We start from the raw sequence: 19539 nt of genomic DNA, 5'->3' as shown, positions 1-19539 counted from the left end.
AATAAGGAAATCGTATGCATTATGTAAATCTAAGGTTGGTTAATCCTTACTTCTTCTTCAATTGAATAGAGTATAGCATTATATGATAAAATTCTTGATGTTGGCATCCCTTCCCTGATCGCAATGTCACTTGTCAACATATTTGTAAAATCATTCAAATAATAACTCAACTTAAATTTTAATGATATCTTATTTATAAAATATCACATACACAGAATAAAATACTATTATTTAAGTACTAAAATATAAATATGAGTAAGTTATTACCGGTTATTAGCATACAGTGGGATTGGAATGATGTTCTGAGGTAAGTTCTATTGCATTAACATTTTCTGGAATTCTTAAGAAAATACATTTTATAATTCATATATTAAATACTTATCCCAATTTTGAATGTCTCATTGTTTGCAGATTGCCGAATGAAGAGGCTTGGATATCGTCAAAATATTTAAATTCAACTAGTACTCACGATAAAATAAGGACAACAGTAAATAAAAATGATGGAAAAATAAAAGTCAATCTATCTGATAACTATCAATTTATTTCACTATCTAATTTAAGTCTTGTTATTAAACATAATGAGTCTGATCTGAAGGTTGCGTTTGTTGCACCAACAAAAGCACATAATGTTCACCAGAAAGCAGTACTTTCTGTTTCCACAGCTGAAAATGCTTTAGCAGTATCTTCATGTGAAGGGGATAACCTCATTGTTTGGGACAGCAGGACAAGTAAGATTTAAAGTACATCTACAAGAAAATATTACTTTGATTACATAAATATATTTTTAAAATTAGTCACTTTTAAAATAAATTAGCCTAATCAACTTTCTTACTGATTCATTGTAGCCATTTAGTTTTACACAGTTGTGATGTATTGAGAATAAGCGATCAGCTTAATGTATTATCTTTTTTAGATGAGAAACTTTTAGATCTCAAAGGTCATGGAGGCCCCGTTTACAAATGCAAGTTCTTCCCTTCTGGCATAGTTGTGATATCTGCAGGAGCTGATGGTAGTTGCAGGATTTGGTCCGCTGAGTCTGGAATAAACCCAGTCACATTAATAGGACATACCATGTCAGTAGCAGATATATGCATAGTTGATAAAGGGAGAAATGTCATCTCTGTTAGCAAGTAAGCTAAATTACATATCAATACAAGCTTCTATTCAGTGTAAATTGAAAAAACGGTATAATATATTTGTGTGCCTGTGACTATTTATTGTATATTTTCCAAATCAATATTATTATTTATGAATGATTTAAATAATTCTATGAATTTTTTAGCTATGTTACTTTTTCTTGAATATTTAATAAAGAAATATGTATAATGTTGTGAATTAAATTCTTTTCAGGGATGGTTTAGCCAAGTTATGGGATGTTGGTGAATCCAAGTGTCTGGATAATATCATTCAAGCAGAAGGACCAATAAATTGTTGTGCTCTTACTGTTACTACAGATAATGTTTTAGTTGAAAATGATAGAGAAGTAAATCCTAAAATCTTTTATACTAGTATATTATATTCCAATGGCAGGAGTAAAATAAGTAATCCTTACTAATAGCTTCACCTTAATATGTACTATATTAAGTACATATTAAGGTGTGTTAACTGTTAATATTACAAAAAGAATATTTAATTTAATATTTATAATGTGTTTGATGTCAACTATTACTTCATACAAAAGAATATTACTTTTTGCTCAACGGCTTAAGTTCTTAAAATCTCTGCAGGTGGCGACTGGTGACAAAATTTTAGTAGTGGGTTGTGAAAATGGCCTTGTAATATGTGCTCATGTAGCGAAAAGAGAAGAAATATTTAGAAAACAGCTTGGCCATGCTTTTAATGCCTGTAATGCATGTGCTATTGTTGATCGAACAATTATTATTGGATGCAGTGATGGAAAGGTATTAATAAAATTATATATGTATTATATATTATATATAAATTATATAACTTTGCTTATATATATTAAGCAAAGTTTAAGATGAAGAAAGTTAATGTAAATAAGTTTAGACAATTAATGTCTTTAATTTATATGAATCAGTATTTTATTGTTTGTTAAGAATCACCTTAACAAATCATAAATAGATATGCATACATTCTATTAGACTCATGTTAAATAGTCAACTCAAACACAATTACACATTCTCATAATAAATATTAACTATTCCTTCCATGGGAACTAAATTGTTTATGACTGTATTTTACTGTCTTAATCACTCTTAAAGTCATAACACCGTGTTATAATAAAAAAGTATATATTATAAGTGTAAGCCTCCTTGATGGTGTCCCTCCTTGGGGGTAAATCTTGCTTCATACCAAATTTCATCAAATTCGGTTCATTGGTTGGGATGTCTAACAGCAACAAATAGACAGACAGAGTTACATCCTCATTGATAATGATGTTTGCATTGCTATTTGATAGAAGATTATCTTACAAGTGGTTAGTCCCTAGCCAAATAAACTTATTCACTTAATAGTAATAGTATATAAATTTTACTGCTTTAACTTTACAGATAATATTGCTCAATCTTGAAGGATCGGTTATAAGTGAAATTCATGAATCAGCAAGTCCAATTCTTAGTATTGCAGCATTACCTAATCAATTATTCATTGTTGGAAGACAAGATGGTAATTGTAGTGTTATATCCTTACAAGAAACATTCTCTTTAGTTAGAGTACAACTTACTGGATCTGACTGTGATGGAATAAGGGATTTAGCTTTTAATGGTAAATGGATCTTTGCTGGATGCCGGGATTCCTATATAAGGAAATATGATTTTAACCAAATTAATGTACATTTTAAATGACATAAATAAACATTAATACTAGTTTAAGATATATAATTAAGATTAACAATAAAAATGTATAGAACCTTCTAGGCTATGATTTAACTCTTTGTATATTTTAAATAAAGAAGACTTATAAACATGGATAAAGTGTGTGTAATAAAGTTTATAATTATAATACCTGTACCTGTGTATTTGTATATTGAATATTTTTTTCTTTTATGTGGTTTCAAGGAAAATTTAACACATTCAGAGTGAAAATTAATCTTTAAATCCTTCTGTTATATTCTTATATATAACATAAAAAATATAAAAAAAGATAATTTTAGTATAGTTGTTGTCATTGATGATGACATAACTCAATTTCGAACAACTAATCAAAGGCAGTAGTAACTAATAAAGATCCAAGGCAGTTAACCTAACGAATTACTAAAGTTTTATATTTTCAAATTGTACACCAGTAGAAAAGAAATTGCAAATTTAGTCAAAAAAAAGGTCCTGTGCGATATCGTTAGTAGAGATTTGGAACAATCTGCGATATTTTTTATGGATACACGAAAATATTTCGTATTAAAGTCATTGAAGTTGTTATCGGAACTATAAAAGTAAGATTCAAGTGGATTTACGTAGATATATGTGGAATAATGTTGTATTATTAAGAAAGTTATATTGTTATATTCATATCTACTAATCCCAGGCATTAAGGTTTATTTTCTATACGTGAGCACCATGTATCCATAATTTCCTAAAATCCTGAATAGGTCGGTAATAACACAATAACATGGAAAGAGGGTAAGTCGACATTCGAGCGGCGTAACGAATTTGAAGGGATAGCACTCGAAATTCGATAGACAGTTCAGTTTAGATATGTGAATTTTTTGTGGACAAAATACTTCCAAGTTCCAATAATAATTTTGCAACGGTTCGAGGAACGTAACAGTTAACAAATATTTATTAATTATTCGGATTTCATCTACTGTGTGCATTACACTATAACAAACGCAAAAACATCTTCAAGCTCATTTAATCGCAGTGAACCAACCTTTTTTTGCGTGAAAGACAATAACTAAATACCTAAGTTATTTTAAAAGCAATACTATCAAAAAAATAGTGGCTATCGATACTATCGATAGTTTTGGTCTATACGATTGGACTATAGTATCGATAGGATCGTTTTTTCAATATTCAATAGTATTATTGCTAGCTAGTATAAGTGTATCTATGATTATTGCTCACGGAGAGCTATCAATACTGTCAAATGTCAATAGTATTGACTCGAGACGATACTGTCAATGTCTAATCGATACAACACTCGTGTAATTGTATTTATAGTTCAACTTCGTACCTGTTGCAAGTTGTAGTGATTAAGGTAAGTGAAGGAAAAAATATTGACAAATACTGACAATGATAATGTGAACATGGAACTGTTAGAGGTAAGAAAACGTAAAAGACGACCGTTTTCGTCAACAGAAAAGACTTTAATTTATAATACATATAACGTTTTAAGAAAGTCTTGTCCCTTAGAAACTGCTAACAATGAAGTAGCACGAAATGTTGGCCAATCTATGGGTATTCACTGGAAGTCAGTGTTAAGTATTGTCAGCGAATTAAGTGTTAATGCAGAACCTTCATCACCAAAGAAAAAGCGGCCAAGGCCGACAGCAGACCAGAAGATAGATGAGTTTACGAAATGTGCCCTTAGAAGAAAAGTCTATTTTTATTATTCCAACAACGAAAATCCTACTTTAGATAAAATTCTGTCAAAAATAAATGAAGATGTTGATTTACCGGTTTTCAGTAGAACGACTCTGCATCGTATTTTAAAAGCACTGGGGTTCAAATACACCACAACAGGTAAAAAAAGCCTGGTATTAGTAAAGCCAGAAATTATATTATAATCCAAAAAATATTTGGAAAGAAAAAGAAAAGTCATCAAATTGTTTTACAAGGATGAAACCTGGATAATTCACACCATGTTTCGAAAAAAATACGACAAAATATGACTGTATATTCATAGACAGAGGTGTTTGCCATTTTTAGTGGGAATGTCTATCAGGTATGTGATCAGAGTTTATTAAAAGGCTGTTATCATTTGTTTTGAAAACTAAGGATGTTACGATAACTATCACTAAGACATGAACTCAATAATATTAAATAAATAATTTCCTTTGTATTTGTTATCAGTAAATTTTTCTTATAATTACATAGTTTTGACTTATGTGATTCATTGATTTGAGATAAAATATGGGCTATTCTGGCCAGGCATTGCTGCTAAGCTGAGAAAAAAGTTAAAAATCTTTTTTGTATTACAGTGGGTGTATTCCTGAAGGTGCCGTTGTGGATAACATACTATACCATCTAGGATTCTATAATCTGAATTCAAATACAAGAAAAAAAATATATTATTGACTGACTTCAAATTAACAACATATGGGATATACAGCAAGAATTGTTAGAAATTGTAAAATAATCTTGGTTATAAAAAATTGTAGATGTCCTAGTGAAATCAATAAGATATTGTCATAAGATTGCCACAATATTATTGCATACCCAACCCATTTGCTCTTATATAGGCTCAAACCAAAGACATGCTGGGATGCTAAACAGACAATGTTTACTAATTGTTAAAAAACACGAATAGTTTGTGTAGGTCTAGTTCTGCTTATTTTATGCATGTTGTTAAGAATTATTCTTATCAGAATGCCATATAATAGAATCATTCATAATTTATGTTGGTCCACTTTTTAATTCTGAGGAAGACAATGTATAATGATAAACACCAATTTAGGTATATTTCATAATGTTAATTATTGTAATATTTATAAACATAGAATTGTACGATTTAGAACAAAGTACCTGTGGGTTTCAGTGTAGTTATGAAATTAATAAATATTTCAGTGTATATTATTTTTACAGCTCAAAATCATTAAAAGATTATGTTGCATAAAAAAGTTGTTTTTATAAAAAAATATGCATAGTGGTTACCTACCAGCATGTAAACCTTCCCTTTAGAGTTGACCGTCTAAGCTTTTCTAGTCATATGCATAGATAAATGAGATAAATGAGATAAATTCGCGTGTATTATCTAATACGATTGAAACCATGGTACTGTAAATATAAATGTTAATCCTTTTCAGGTATTTTTGGACGTATTATTTTTCTGTTGGATGTGTGATATTTTTCATTATCATCTAAGTAATACGTAAACAGAACACTGCTAGATTCGCCGGCGCGCGAACCCATCACTAGCTGTAACTTTTTTTTATTACACACTGATATAATAAAGAAAAGAATAATTAAACTAAGGAAGAATTACTTCGTAAGAATATTTTTACACAAGAATTGTTGATTTATGTTAAAAAAAGCAACTTACCCTAGGCTTTACATAAAAACTTTTATAATTAGTAATTCCTCTTCTAAGTCTTTTGCTTATTTTTCTCCAAGTTTTAGAATCCAAATCGATGTTAATTATCAGCTTGGTCCACATATATTTATTATCTTCTTTGCGTTTATCAGCTTTATAGACTATATTTAGGTTTTTATTATTTTAAAATAATGTTTAAATGTCGACATTTAAATTCAAATGTTTTATCAATTATGACAGAAAAAGTGAGTTAATAACGTTTATAAGTAATCCCGTACTCAAGTAAAAGTTTTAAATTTTTTCAAGTTTAGTCCAAATTACAATAAATATACTTTTTGGGAGCTTTTCTAAACTATTCATTGAAATAATGCTTTTATAACATCTATTTACCTTTATGGTTGAACGATATGATGTAATTACACGTAATTTCCACCCATTCTATCCATAACTCCAAATTTTGCATCACATTTTCTAACCCATGGCACCATTTTCGAATTTCAGATTCTTTTATATCGTATCCTTCAGGAAGATTCATATCTTAATATACTATAAAGTTTCTTATAAAAACGCAAGGGATTTATTTTAATTATGACATGAAAAACAATATAATAATATGTTGCACTACAAAATATATAATACATATTCTGAATCATATTACTTGAGACATATTTAACAATTGGATATATGTATATCCTATTGTTAAATATGTCTCATAAAAGGTCGACGTGGATATAGTATAAAGTTAATAACAGTTTTATTCGTGTAATAAGAATGTAACGATACAAAAAAATACATAATCTTTGTATCTTTGTCGCATCGCATGGAAGTGTGTTTTACGTTGGTCACTATAATCTGCTGATCGTTTATTCGTCATAGTTGGTTTGATATTAACTTCAGATAATCTCTTGACTGATTTCGTAGTCATGTTATATACTTATACCACAATTATAATCACAAACTCTCAGACCCTGGCTACCGACGGCCAGTCACGACAGATAATCAGTAGGTTGAGGTTGGCCACCACTCTTGTCAAAAAGGTGGCACAGTAAATTTTATAGAGACAAATACTTTATAAATGAAATACCTTTAATGAAAGTACCACAACTGCATATCGCTTTAGATTCCTTAAAGATTTTATAGCTCGGTAAAATGTCTACTGTTGAGGCGATTTCTGTAAATATAAACTCATATAGGTTCAAGTAGGTTTTAAAATATGTTTAATGTATGTTTATATTATCAACTATAGTCCATTCCACGAGTCCTCCTACAGAACATGATCGGTCAATAGTCGATGCACACGGCTAGATATAAAATTATAAACTATACGAATCCTAAGAAATAATTTGGTTACTAAAGGTCACGCGCTTTAACCAATAAGCGAACATGGGCAATCTCCTTTGGGAGGTTGTTTCGTGGAATGTTTTTCAGTTGTGACTTACGTTTAAAAATATTGTTGATAACTTCTTGTTCTGTTTGTATTGATTTTTCATGAGTTAGTCTGTTATAATGAAAATTTTCTTTTGGATATATGTCAATTACTGGCATACGCTCTATAATCAGTTTTACAGCAATATTCTCCTTTTCAAATGTATCAATTTTCGCTATTTGTTCTTGTACTACATCAACATGATATGGTGTTGTTACCGCGAAATTATTCTGTTTATAATGTTTATTTTTCGTATTTGTATAATTTTCCCGTGTATATTTTTCCGTTTCAGTAATTACTATATTTCCATCGTCTTCTTCTATTTCCTCGTTCTTGTCAGCTTGTATTGTATGAGTAAGTGATATTTTTCTGTCTTCATTCGAAATGTTATCTTTTTCATCGGTTGTTAATTCTTTCTCTTCGTTTTCTAAAATGTTTCCAAGCGACATAATAGACTTACTGACGCTAACGGTAGCTTTTAATACGGGGAATTGTAAATTTTCAGGCCATGACTCATCGGCATCACCTATTAATGTAATATCTATTAGAGATCAAGCATTATAATTAAGACATCAAACAATTTTCATACACTTACTAAGCAAATTGTCATTGGGTGGAGCTAAGTGTAATTCAGGTTTTATACTTCCATCTTCGGAGAGGTTTATTGGCATATGATAATGACCCTCACGAACATAAATACTATTGCTGAAAATCAATTTTATTATTATTTTAGATATTAAAAATCTTTAAATGACATATTTTTGTATTATTATGTTTACCTATCGTCGCTTATGCCTGTTTTTCTGCTGTTAACACCTAAAAAATAGTTTGTTACATAAAAAGGTCTTAAATAAGTTTAATTTCATATTTATAAATTGTACTCTTGTATTAAGCTAATATTTATGTATCACTTTAAGTTATTACCGATATTTAAATTAGAAAATTTTACTTTTTTAATGCTATCATCAGGAGTGGTCTGCATTTCTTCTTGGCTTCCATTTCTCGATATATTATTATCTGCACCGTTTAAGTTATTTTCCACTTCTGTGCTAGTTTTTATTATTCCTATCGAGCCTTCATCTGAAGTCGCCATAATATTGATTTGTTTAGTTATATCGCTATCATCTAAGTTTTTGCTGTCATTGTCAATGTTATTTGTATTATTTATTTGCGAATCAATCTCATTTACATCTAATTTCTGAACAACATCCACATCACTTCTATTAAAATGATGATGCGATGTTTTATTTTCTTCTAAGGGTACATTAGAATCTGTTACATTCTCATAATTATTTTCAATTATATCATTGGAAGTATGCAATGTTGCATCTTTTTTATTTTTATTCACACTGTCTTCTTTATCTGTACCCAGCGCCTCAACATTGTACGCTATATTGTCTAATATATAATCTATTATTGATTCATTCTCATATTTGTTATCCACGGTGTTGGCACCAATACCATTTTTATTGCTCTTACTTTGTGTATTTATTATAAGACTTTGTTTTTCAGTCGAAACTGACTTTGAAATAGATGATAATGATAGCTGACTTATACTTGAGCTAACAACAGTCATGGGTTCACAAACAACCTACAATTGTTACTTTGTATTAGGAACATTGTTTCAAAAATATTAAAATGATACATTAAAAACTTACCACAACATTATCTATTAATTGATCGATCAAATCCCATACCGGCCCTTCCACTTCTTTGAGTTCTAGGATGATACATATTTTTTTAGTACAACGTATTAGTTTTTATGATATCAGTAAAAGATTGCGGGATCAAATTGGGGTAATTCTACTTTCTAGCTTTCATATACTGAATTATTATTCATAATTCATTTATTATGTTCGACGACCAGTTATTAACATCGCCAAAACCTGCATTTGTTAGGCGTTGTGGAATAAGTTCCAAATCTCGATAAAAAAGGAGTTGTCTTTTGCTCAGCGGTGACTATTTACCCTACGGTTTGTAACCTGTTTACTACTATAATATGACAAGACTATACCTTGAAACTCTTCCATTAATATTTTGTATGCCGATTCTTCAAGTATACTTGTTATCCAAATCGTTACCTTCACAAAAATAAAAATTAGATTTTAACATATGAAGCTGATAGTAAATAATATTATTCTGGGCAAACTTTTAACGTATTCTTGATACATCTTAAATTGATATAGTAATAAATTCGAAACCGTCGGGAAAAAGTATAAAATAAGGCATATCAAAGTATGGTTTCATATCTTATTGTCAACTGATTCAACCGTTTGTAGGACCAAAATAGCATAAATTTAACAACTATATATTTTGTTATTAAAGGTAAATTTGGTCCATTTGGTTATGATGATGTCCGGACCGTTTTAGGAAACTAACTATTACACAGGATATATTATATAATATACTGGATATGCAAGGGTATGCGCAAACACGGGTGCAATTTTATTATCTTACTCTCATAATCCGATTGGACGGCAAATCCGACTAATACAAAAATAGTTCAGGCGAAGGACCTTTACAGGTTTTACGTGTTTGCTGGGGCATGGGAGTATATGCTTTTAAATTCTAGACTACGCGCTGCTACTGAGAATTTTTCAACATAATAACTCTATAACTTATTATCAACCAGGGTCTTGGGATGAGACAGACCTCCCAAATCGATACACTAAATATAGTTTATACTACGTTAGATAAACGCTAGGTTTTATATTTATATAACATTTTTAAATCATTTTAGCGGTGGGCTATGATGATTTTCTACTTGCCGCATCTGCTATTTCAGTTTGAATTTTAATATTTGTATTCAATTCTGTTTTTTTTGGGTTGTACAATATACTTGTAATATCTTCGTTAACAACTTGCGACAATGTTTTCAATCTAGAAATATAAAATAAGTCTCAGTTCACTTTGTGACTTGTAATATATAATGGTCTAAAAATTCATTATTGTGTTACTGTGAGTCCAAAGTTAAATTAAGTGGTCGTTGTAACTTCTGTATTACTTTATACGACAATAAACCGCAAAATAATTTTATTTGATCTTGATGTTTCGTATTTATGTATCTTTTTGAATTCAGTCTGTAAATAACAATAAATTCAATTAACAATTCTTTTTTTACTTTTCGCGTCCAAAACATACGCTGGTTACCGAGACTTTGATAACTTTTGCCTTTTGAAACAATTAATGGCATCATATATTTTTACGATTGGCTTTTCATCCATAACAATTCTTCTTAACCTTTCTACCTGTCAAAAACGCAATCAACAAACAATAAATCAAGAAATCTAATATAGTATATATTTTAAATCATGTATATATTAAAAGCGCTCAATTATACTATAAATCATAAATTTTCATTTCATGAAGTACCATGAAGTCAGGAAGAATATCTCTATTGCTTCTCCAAGTTTCCAAGCAATATCTTTTAGTTGGCACAGATAACTGCATTATTCTCATGGGACATCTTATTTTAGTGCGTTGGGATAGGATTTTCTTTCTTGTTTTCCTTATAACGGTATGGTCTCGTATGTTATGTTTCCTGTATACAGTGCCTTTGTAATTGCTAGTAAATCCAAATCCTGTACTAAAGTCCCTTTTATGATTACTAAAAAAGGTGATTAAATGCGATATATAAGTTAAAGTTAGAATAAAAATAGTGACGCAGACTAAGATCAGAAATTTTTAATTATAAACTTACCTTTCGAGATTGTGCCAACGACTTGTATTCGAGCATGATGGCTCACCAACATCAATATCATTGTAGTTATTGGATATTGGACGCAAAATATTTTTTTTTTGTCTTATATTTATTCCTTTTAGTATTTCTCCATCAACAGTGTTCAAACAGTCAAAATTATTCATTATTATATAAAGTATTGCCTATAGCTTATTAACTGTATACCATGTTCAAATTAAACTATTGTGGCGCCCTATTGTAATTTTACACTCACAAAAATTTACTTCTTGATGAATACCCCAAATTTATCTTTGTTAGATATTTGTTATTTCTAAAATTAAGTTAATTTTTTAAACAAACTAAATCTATAAGGCTCTGAAATTAACCTTAATTAAACACTCAACTTTTATTGAATAATCAATGTGGTTATTATGAAGGTATTTTAAGTTTTAGATTTAATATTTCGTCACTCAAAAATATATTATCCATATTAATAGTTTTAGTATTAGAATTATATTATATTATTTAAACATGGTTATGAGAAGGTAAAAAGAAAAATAACTTAACGAGGAGTGTGTGTGTTTTATAGTGAAGCTAAATAATCGTTGTTACAGAAGGAAGAAACATTTCTAAAGCTATAACTATGTTCACATCACTTAATGAAAACGAGAAGAAAAGATAAAAAAAAAAAAAAAAACGGAACGAGGGGCTAGTCATTGGCAAACGAACAAGTCTCTAGTGGCTTTCGTTGTTTTTTTACAATTTACTACGCGTCGTCAATATGTTAGGTATAATTTTCAATGTCTTTTTTATTTCAATAAGTATGTGTATTTTGTCGTGTTAACCTAAGCAGTTTATAATTATCTCTATATAAATTTATTATGTTCTATTTATCTAATAATATTTATTGTTGCTATTATGAAACCAGTCATTTCATCAGATAGTATTCATTAAATGGAAATCGATTTTCATTCGATCATTGCGAGTTGACATTATATTTCAATTGACAACTGATGTATCTAATATGACAAAACGCTTATCGTAATGTGTCAAATTTTAACAAATACAAACCACAAACGTCAAAATAACAACACTGGACGGAGAAGAATTAACATTGATGATTGAACATCCTACTGCAGTGACGACTGTCCGCTTTTTGTTGTTATCGCTCCTTTTGTGTAATCGTTTCGTATGTTTTCTCATATATATTTCACGTGAATTATAAAATTAACCTTGAATCAAACGGGATAACAAACAGCAAATTATAAAATAAATCTGCTTCTTGAAATTATTATGCCTTAGTAATAATTATCATAGAAAGCCTTTGTTTACAAACAATAAAAAAAATGTGGTCACATTTAGAACGTGGCAGTTCCCCAGTGGACTGGTGTGAATCGAATTATTCTATATCACCAGTTATAGCCGAATTTGTCAACACCGTAAGTACCTATAATATTTTTATTTATAAATTCTCAAATACTTACATAATTAAATCTGATTAAAAATCATGGAATTTGTGAGCAAACTAAAAATTGATTATATAGTTTTTCACAGACAATGATATTTAATTATATTCCTTAGTAATTATCTATTGTAATTTTTTTTCAGATTAGCAATGTATTGTTTTTCTTATTCCCACCAGTACTCATTCATTTATTCCAAGAATATGCCAAATTCTTTAACCCAGCCATAAATGTTCTGTGGGTTCTTTTAATGGTCGTAGGACTGAGTTCAGCTTATTTCCATGCAACACTGAGTTTAGTGGGTATGTATGATACATATTACTGCATGAATATATCCCTGTTTTCTGTAAAACCCTTTTATGCATTAAAACTATTTTTTTAGGCCAATTACTTGATGAGCTTGCTATTTTATGGGTATTCATGGCTGCCTTTGCAATGTTTTTACCTAAAAGATATTTCCCTAAATTCTTAGGAGGAAACAGGTAAGATATTTTTACTACTATACTGTTCTTATAATTTAATAATTGAAGACAAATCAATAACTGATAATTTCATTTGCAAGTAAAAACAATTATATTTTGAGTGTTTTTTAGTTACAAAGTTTTTATTGAACAAAAATAGCCCTGACCTTACTATACCTAAGTACACCTAGTCACCTAGGCCTATAGCGTAACCGCTTTATGATATTATGATTATAAAACTATACATAAATATTTATAATATTGCTATGGATACATAACAAACAAATATTTATTACAAAGCTGTTACAAGCTAATAATATTGAGTTAATTTTAAATGTATATTAATCACATATTTTTTATTTTGATCTATTTATCATATATTAAACATAATTAGTGTCTATCGTAATATTATTGCAAAAATTAATTACTTTTACATATTTTTATAAACTATCGCATCACATCAGACTCGATAGTGGGTCGTATTAGGTGACGCAACAAACATTTCTCGTCTTTTGTAATGTTGGGTAATATGGCTACGATATGCACGATTCTCATTTTCGAAAGCACAACAGTATCTATTAGTATAATGAATTATCACTTTAATTGTTTTCCTAATAGGATATATGAATAAGCTATAGGCAATTAATTGACTTACGAAAGTAATTTAAGACGATTTCAAAAAAGGTAGCATAAATGCTAACAACTTCGGATCTGTTTATTTGTGTGTAGTTTTTTAAGATATTTTCGCCGATTGTTAACCGTGTTAAATTTTATGACTGAAGCAATTTATATTTGTGGTTCCCATATAAATTTAAAGATAAGTCTACCGAAAGAGTAAGAAGGTTATGAAAACTAGAGGAGAAATCACTTTGAACTAAAAAAAACAGTTGTATCTACAACGAGCTGACTTATGGCTGATACATAATCTGGATGCAGCCATATATTTTCATACAAAAAAATATATTGATATAGTAGATAATAAAATTATTTGATATAATACATATCTAAATCTAACTCTAACGGAGTCGCGGCAGCTAGCTACGAATATGTTCTCTATAATAAATTTTTCACGTAGGTACATAGATATTATATTCTTACACTAAGTTATTTTCAACTGAGTCTCGATTAAGAAGTGGAAACAGCTTCACGAAGAGTTGATTGTCGACATCTGATTACTTTAACAGATTAAAACAAAGTTTCTTAATCAACATTTTATACGTAACGTAAATGATGTCAATTTACTTATGTTTTGAATATTAAAACTTATTGTATACTTTATACATTTACTTTGACGCAAAAATCCTTTAATATTGGTATAAACTAATGAGTTTGTTTCGGCTAAATTTATTAAATCTGGTACAAAATTATGAAACAACATGCAAAGTTTGAAATTATGCAGATTATTTAATTAAATCACTCATTTCGTTTCGATAATTACTTCAAACTGAGGTTAAATTCATACATAGTTAGCAATGATATACTAAATATTAACGTTCTTGTAAATGTGCCAAATTGTATAGCACGCATTGTATTGTGAACAAGCTGCAGTCTCAATATTGTGCGATTTTTTGCGGTGTACTGGAATTACATTTTTAAATATCATATCAATATAATATATATTGTATTGGATATAATATAAAAAGTAGAAAATCTTCTTGGTTGTTCAATTTGACTATACCTACCTATAGCCTATTCCAATGAAAGTAGGAAAAAAGATAAAAAAAACCTTAGATTTACGTATTTCATGCGATTTGCTAATAACTCAGCTATATTATGCGCTACTAAGAGTTTATGATTAATATATCTTTATTTATAATACAAGACTATTCCACTTAACCACTTATTTCCACTTAAATTTTACTTCCAAAATTCCGATAACAATTTCGTCGACGTTCAAAACGCAATTTTTTCGCAATTCTATAGTGAATGTCATTGATTAATCAAGCTCTCAACCAATGATATCGCGTCAATTTGCTGTCAAATGTTGTTTACTTTGATTTTTTCCTGCTATGGTTGGAATAGAGTATATAAGTAGGTTAGTCATGTACAATATTATCAACTATGATAAGATAAATTTGGTACATACAAAAACTAAAATAACAAACATGAAAGTCTATGAAAAATATTATATTTCATTACAAATAAGGTGTTATATGCTGGTTGTAGGTGTTCGATATTTGTCTTCCGCGCATTTAACATTTTTCAGTGAAATTAGTATACGAACGTAGATGTAATAAGAAGGATTTGTTTTGAAAATAGTCTATTTGTTTTTAACTCTCAGTCCTTTGTAATCTGTACGACATGCATTAAACTGGGGGAAAATTCTACTAATTTATAACGCTTTCCATACGTACCGTGGAATAGTCCCCTTATACAATAAACAGTTGTGACCAATATTTAAACGATAACAATAACTAACTGTTCTAACATGTTTGTCTTCATATTATATTAAAATAGAAATAATAATACATAATTAAATAATAATAATATATGCTGGTTCAACCGCAAAAATATTCGCATTAAGAGGTATATAGATATATTCACTTAGAAGGTGCGCCCCGCGAATTTAAATTATTGACGAAATGCATTATGCATTGAGAATAAATGTGTCTCTGTATTTATTATCATACTAAGTATACAATATAATGTATATTCATTGCGTAAAAAAAAATAAAAAAAATACGCGAAACAAATTACGAATAGGTACCTATAGCCTATTCCAATGGAAGTAGGAAAAAAGATAAACAAAACTTAACATTTACGTATTTCATGATAATTGCTAATTTATGATTTACTTTATTTATAATACAACACTATTAATCTTAATAACGTATAACCACTTTAATTTTACATCCAAAATAAACTATACTAACTATAAATCCATAGTGAATATCATAGATTAATCAAGTTCTCGACCAATGATATCGCGTCAATTTTGTTGTCAAACGTTGTTTATCTGGCTTTTTTCCATAATAAATAAACTATTATGGAAATTTTCGAGAATAAATGTACGTGACATGGCAATTATTTCCCCTGATATAAGACTCATTCGTGAAATCGAAAATCAAAGACGAAAAGTCAGAGAAATCGTTACCTAACTTCGAACACAGTTGAATGAAATTGAAAATTATTTTTGTTAAGGCACAATCGTAAATATTTTATGGTCACATTAATGCAATATTCGTATTTAACGCTAGCAAATTTAAATTACGTCTGAAATCTCTGACATTGGAGGACCATCGACTCATTTTCTATTTATGACTATTGTACCATAATTACTGGGGCACAAAGCATAATTTGCAAGTTTATTTCTATGGATATCTACATCAAGCATCTTAAAATTAAAAAGTAAATAAATATTTTATTAAATTAATAGTAAACACTTATTATTCGTTTGCATTAATAGCAACTGATTGACTAGTCGCCGCCTAGCTATTAATAGCAACAGGGTCGAGCTATTCGATCTTAAACCTAAGGCCTTCTCTCCCTATTGAGGAAATTTGCATTTCCTAACGAGGTTTTCCTTCATCACCGAGCATGAAATGAATTATAAACTCAAATTAAGCACATGAACCCGCAATCACGGGTTAAGATTAATATGTTCTAACTACTGGTCCATCTTCTGTTTTATCATTTATACTTTAGCTGTTATAACTACAATTATAGAATAAAACCAATACAGGAGTCACACTTTACAGTAATAATACTTTGTATGCCTTATCTCATGAACTTGGATGACGTAAATCTTTATTCGCCTGACAAAAACACGTATCAAATAATTGCGTCAAATGTAAGTTGTTCCTTACAACCTTGGCTATTTTTTCTACGTCAATTAATTCTACACCATTTGTCACTAGTTCCTATCCAAATAAAAGATACAGAAAAAAATGTTTTTTGCAACTTTATTGTGCCTTAGTTTCGTAATATTGTACGCAATAAAATAATAATTTTTTCGTTTACAGGAGGGTGTTAGCATTCTATTCGAGTGTGATTTCTGTGGTGTCGACCGGACTTCTAGTGATGCACCCGAAAGCGAATGCATTTGCTCTCATGACGCTTGCTTTACCGGCAATCGGATTCTTGTGTAAAGAATTAAACAGGTAACTAATATTTACAAAATATATACAAAATTACAACAATGTACAAAATACACATATCATTATTAAAATGCGTAATATTCTTCGTTTCAGAGTAAAGTGTGCACGCGTTTATCGTTTGGGCTTGCGATGTGTGGCGGTCTGTTTCTTAGCAATATTCTCTTGGATAATAGACCGTATGTTCTGCGATACATGGCTCTCCATAGATTTCCCATACATGCACGGTGTGTGGCATATTCTTATATTCATAGCTAGTTACACTGCTCTCGTTCTCTTCGCATACTTCAACGTGTCTGAGGAGCGACCTGAACAGAAACCTCAATTGAAATATTGGCCCAGTAACAATTTCGAACTTGGCGTTCCGTATATAACTATAAAACATCCGTGCAAGAAAGATACACATTTAGCCATTTAAATGGTTCTATCTGTCAATGAATTAGTATTGAAATGCAAGTAATGCAATCAAATCGTATTATAATCGCACGTCAATCTAACAGCAGCTCGACACGTTACGTTGAATTTAATTGTTTGTTTGATTTGTCAGATGTATTGAATATGTCTGTGAGTGATAAGACACGTTTGTAAGGCCTTTTTTCTTCCCAAGTAGAGTTAGATAACTGTGTTTTGTTTGATCCTAAAACGTGTGCCAATCTGTGATTATTAGGCTACTCAATTGCAATGATAAAATTAATTATTATTATTTTTAAATTTATATTTATTAATTTTTTTTTTTATGACAGCAGCTACCTGCACCTACACTTGCAATAGCTCGACAATTTATTATCTATATAGGTATATGCGGTAAGATATAAATTATTGGAGCTGAAATATCGATGTATTATATGTTAAGTCTTACCGTAACGTATGCAAACAATATGGTCTTATTGATGATAGTTTTAGAGAATATTATGAAAGTTTTAATAGTCTTCTGTAATCTGAAATAAATTTACATTTTTTTTAATATATGTATTTAGGTAAATGTTACCTTTTTTAAAAACAATTTACACTCAGGTCTTTTTTTAAACTTATTAAAGTAGTGTTTGTCGCAGAAACAAATAGAAATCATTGATGATTTTTTAATGTATTATTTTTTTAATAAATATCACAAGTATTTCTATCTCGTTATTTGATATAATTGTGCTGTCGATGTCTTTGGATTAGCTAAAGCAGAGACCTCCCCTACGACTTTATGAATCTAGACAAGACATAAAACCTAGAACATTAGGTTTTATGTCTTGTCTAGATATCATAGAAAGCCTTTGTTTAAATAAGACATAAAACCTAGAATATTAGGTTTTATGTCTTCTGAAAATGTTCTAGATTGTTTAAAAAACCGTGTATTTAAAACAAATTATTTAACAGTATCCTAAAATATGTATTAGAAATAGTAATAGTTAATTACAAAATGTTATATTTTAGTTACCTTGATTTAGTCAGCGAAGTATTTATAATAATAATTTAAAATTGTAATATTTGATGTGTTATGCATTTAGATATATGTGTACCAATATATATGCACATATAGCCTATTGCAATGGAAATAGGATATACAAACTTTAGATTTACGTATTTCACACAATTTGCTAATAAATTAGCTATATTGTGCACTACTAAGAGTTTATGATTAATATATCTTTATTTATAATACAATACTATTACACTTAACTAAAACGTTTAAAACGCAATTTTTTCGCAAAACCAGAAAGAATGTCATAGATCAATCAAGCTCTCAACCAATGATATCGCGTCAGTATGCCGTCAAATGTTGTTTATTTAACTTTTTTCTTGTTATGGTTGGGATAGAGTATACATATTATATGAACTAATTTGACACAACAAATTTGTTTTGATCACCCGTGATAATTGACACATAATTGATTCTCTTTGTTCAACATCAGTCAGAAACAGAAAACAATATTTATATGTTGTCAAATTAGTTAAAGATTTGATCTGAATAAGCTTCCAGTGCTATTTTTTAGTAACAAATTAAAATGTATAAAATTTGCTGGTTTGATGTAAACAATATGGGTTGAAAATGATCCAGTTCTTGTTAAAATAGTTCAAAAATATTTTGCAATTACCATTTTTTTTATATAGAGTGCAATATACAGTATATTTATAATTGAGACTGGTATAGATCTATAGAAATGTTTTGTAATTCTAGATTAAATATAGTATTTATTAGAACCCACTATATGTGTGTAGGTATTTCACATGACAAATTCAAATTTTACTTTTAGGATTATATGATAATAAAATAAAA

General features: G+C 29.3%; 2 protein-coding genes across 2 annotated transcripts; one reads left to right on the top strand and one right to left on the bottom strand.

Moving 5' to 3' along the window:
• Positions 1-652: 652 nt before the first annotated feature.
• On the bottom strand, positions 653-11574 carry LOC125064056 (superoxide-generating NADPH oxidase heavy chain subunit C-like). The gene is made up of 13 exons (XM_047670836.1): positions 11277-11574; positions 10949-11183; positions 9591-9657; positions 9235-9296; positions 8501-9167; positions 8356-8392; positions 8172-8281; positions 7590-8102; positions 7235-7321; positions 6541-6669; positions 6160-6311; positions 833-1036; positions 653-746 (listed from the first exon to the last, which is right to left on the bottom strand). The coding sequence occupies exons 1-12, from the start codon at positions 11438-11440 to the stop codon at positions 932-934; spliced, it is 2328 nt and encodes a 775-aa protein (XP_047526792.1). The 5' UTR covers positions 11441-11574; the 3' UTR covers positions 653-746; positions 833-931.
• Positions 11575-12341: 767 nt separating this feature from the next.
• Positions 12342-19510, top strand: LOC125066982 (alkaline ceramidase). The gene is made up of 5 exons (XM_047675334.1): positions 12342-12694; positions 12864-13020; positions 13101-13200; positions 17142-17279; positions 17370-19510. Exons 1-5 carry the CDS (start codon positions 12602-12604, stop codon positions 17689-17691), a joined length of 810 nt encoding a protein of 269 aa, XP_047531290.1. The 5' UTR covers positions 12342-12601; the 3' UTR covers positions 17692-19510.
• The last annotated feature ends 29 nt before the right edge of the window (positions 19511-19539 follow it).

Source organism: Vanessa atalanta, chromosome 1 (genome assembly GCF_905147765.1).
Source record: "Vanessa atalanta chromosome 1, ilVanAtal1.2, whole genome shotgun sequence".
Lineage (NCBI taxonomy): Eukaryota > Metazoa > Arthropoda > Insecta > Lepidoptera > Nymphalidae > Vanessa > Vanessa atalanta.
This window is presented reverse-complemented; position numbering and strand designations above follow the sequence as displayed.

Coding starts and splice junctions, on each gene's coding strand:
- LOC125064056 (XM_047670836.1), bottom strand. CDS start 11,440: ATGAATAATTTTGACTGTTTGAACACTGTTGATGGAGAAATACTAAAA. Junction 11,184..11,276: donor CGTTGGCACAATCTCGAAAG/GTAAGTTTATAA, acceptor CACCTTTTTTAG/TAATCATAAAAGGGACTTTA. Junction 9,658..10,948: donor ATATTCTTCCTGACTTCATG/GTACTTCATGAA, acceptor ATTTTTGTGAAG/GTAACGATTTGGATAACAAG.
- LOC125066982 (XM_047675334.1), top strand. CDS start 12,602: ATGTGGTCACATTTAGAACGTGGCAGTTCCCCAGTGGACTGGTGTGAA. Junction 13,201..17,141: donor AAATTCTTAGGAGGAAACAG/GTAAGATATTTT, acceptor TTTCGTTTACAG/GAGGGTGTTAGCATTCTATT. Junction 17,280..17,369: donor TTGTGTAAAGAATTAAACAG/GTAACTAATATT, acceptor TCTTCGTTTCAG/AGTAAAGTGTGCACGCGTTT.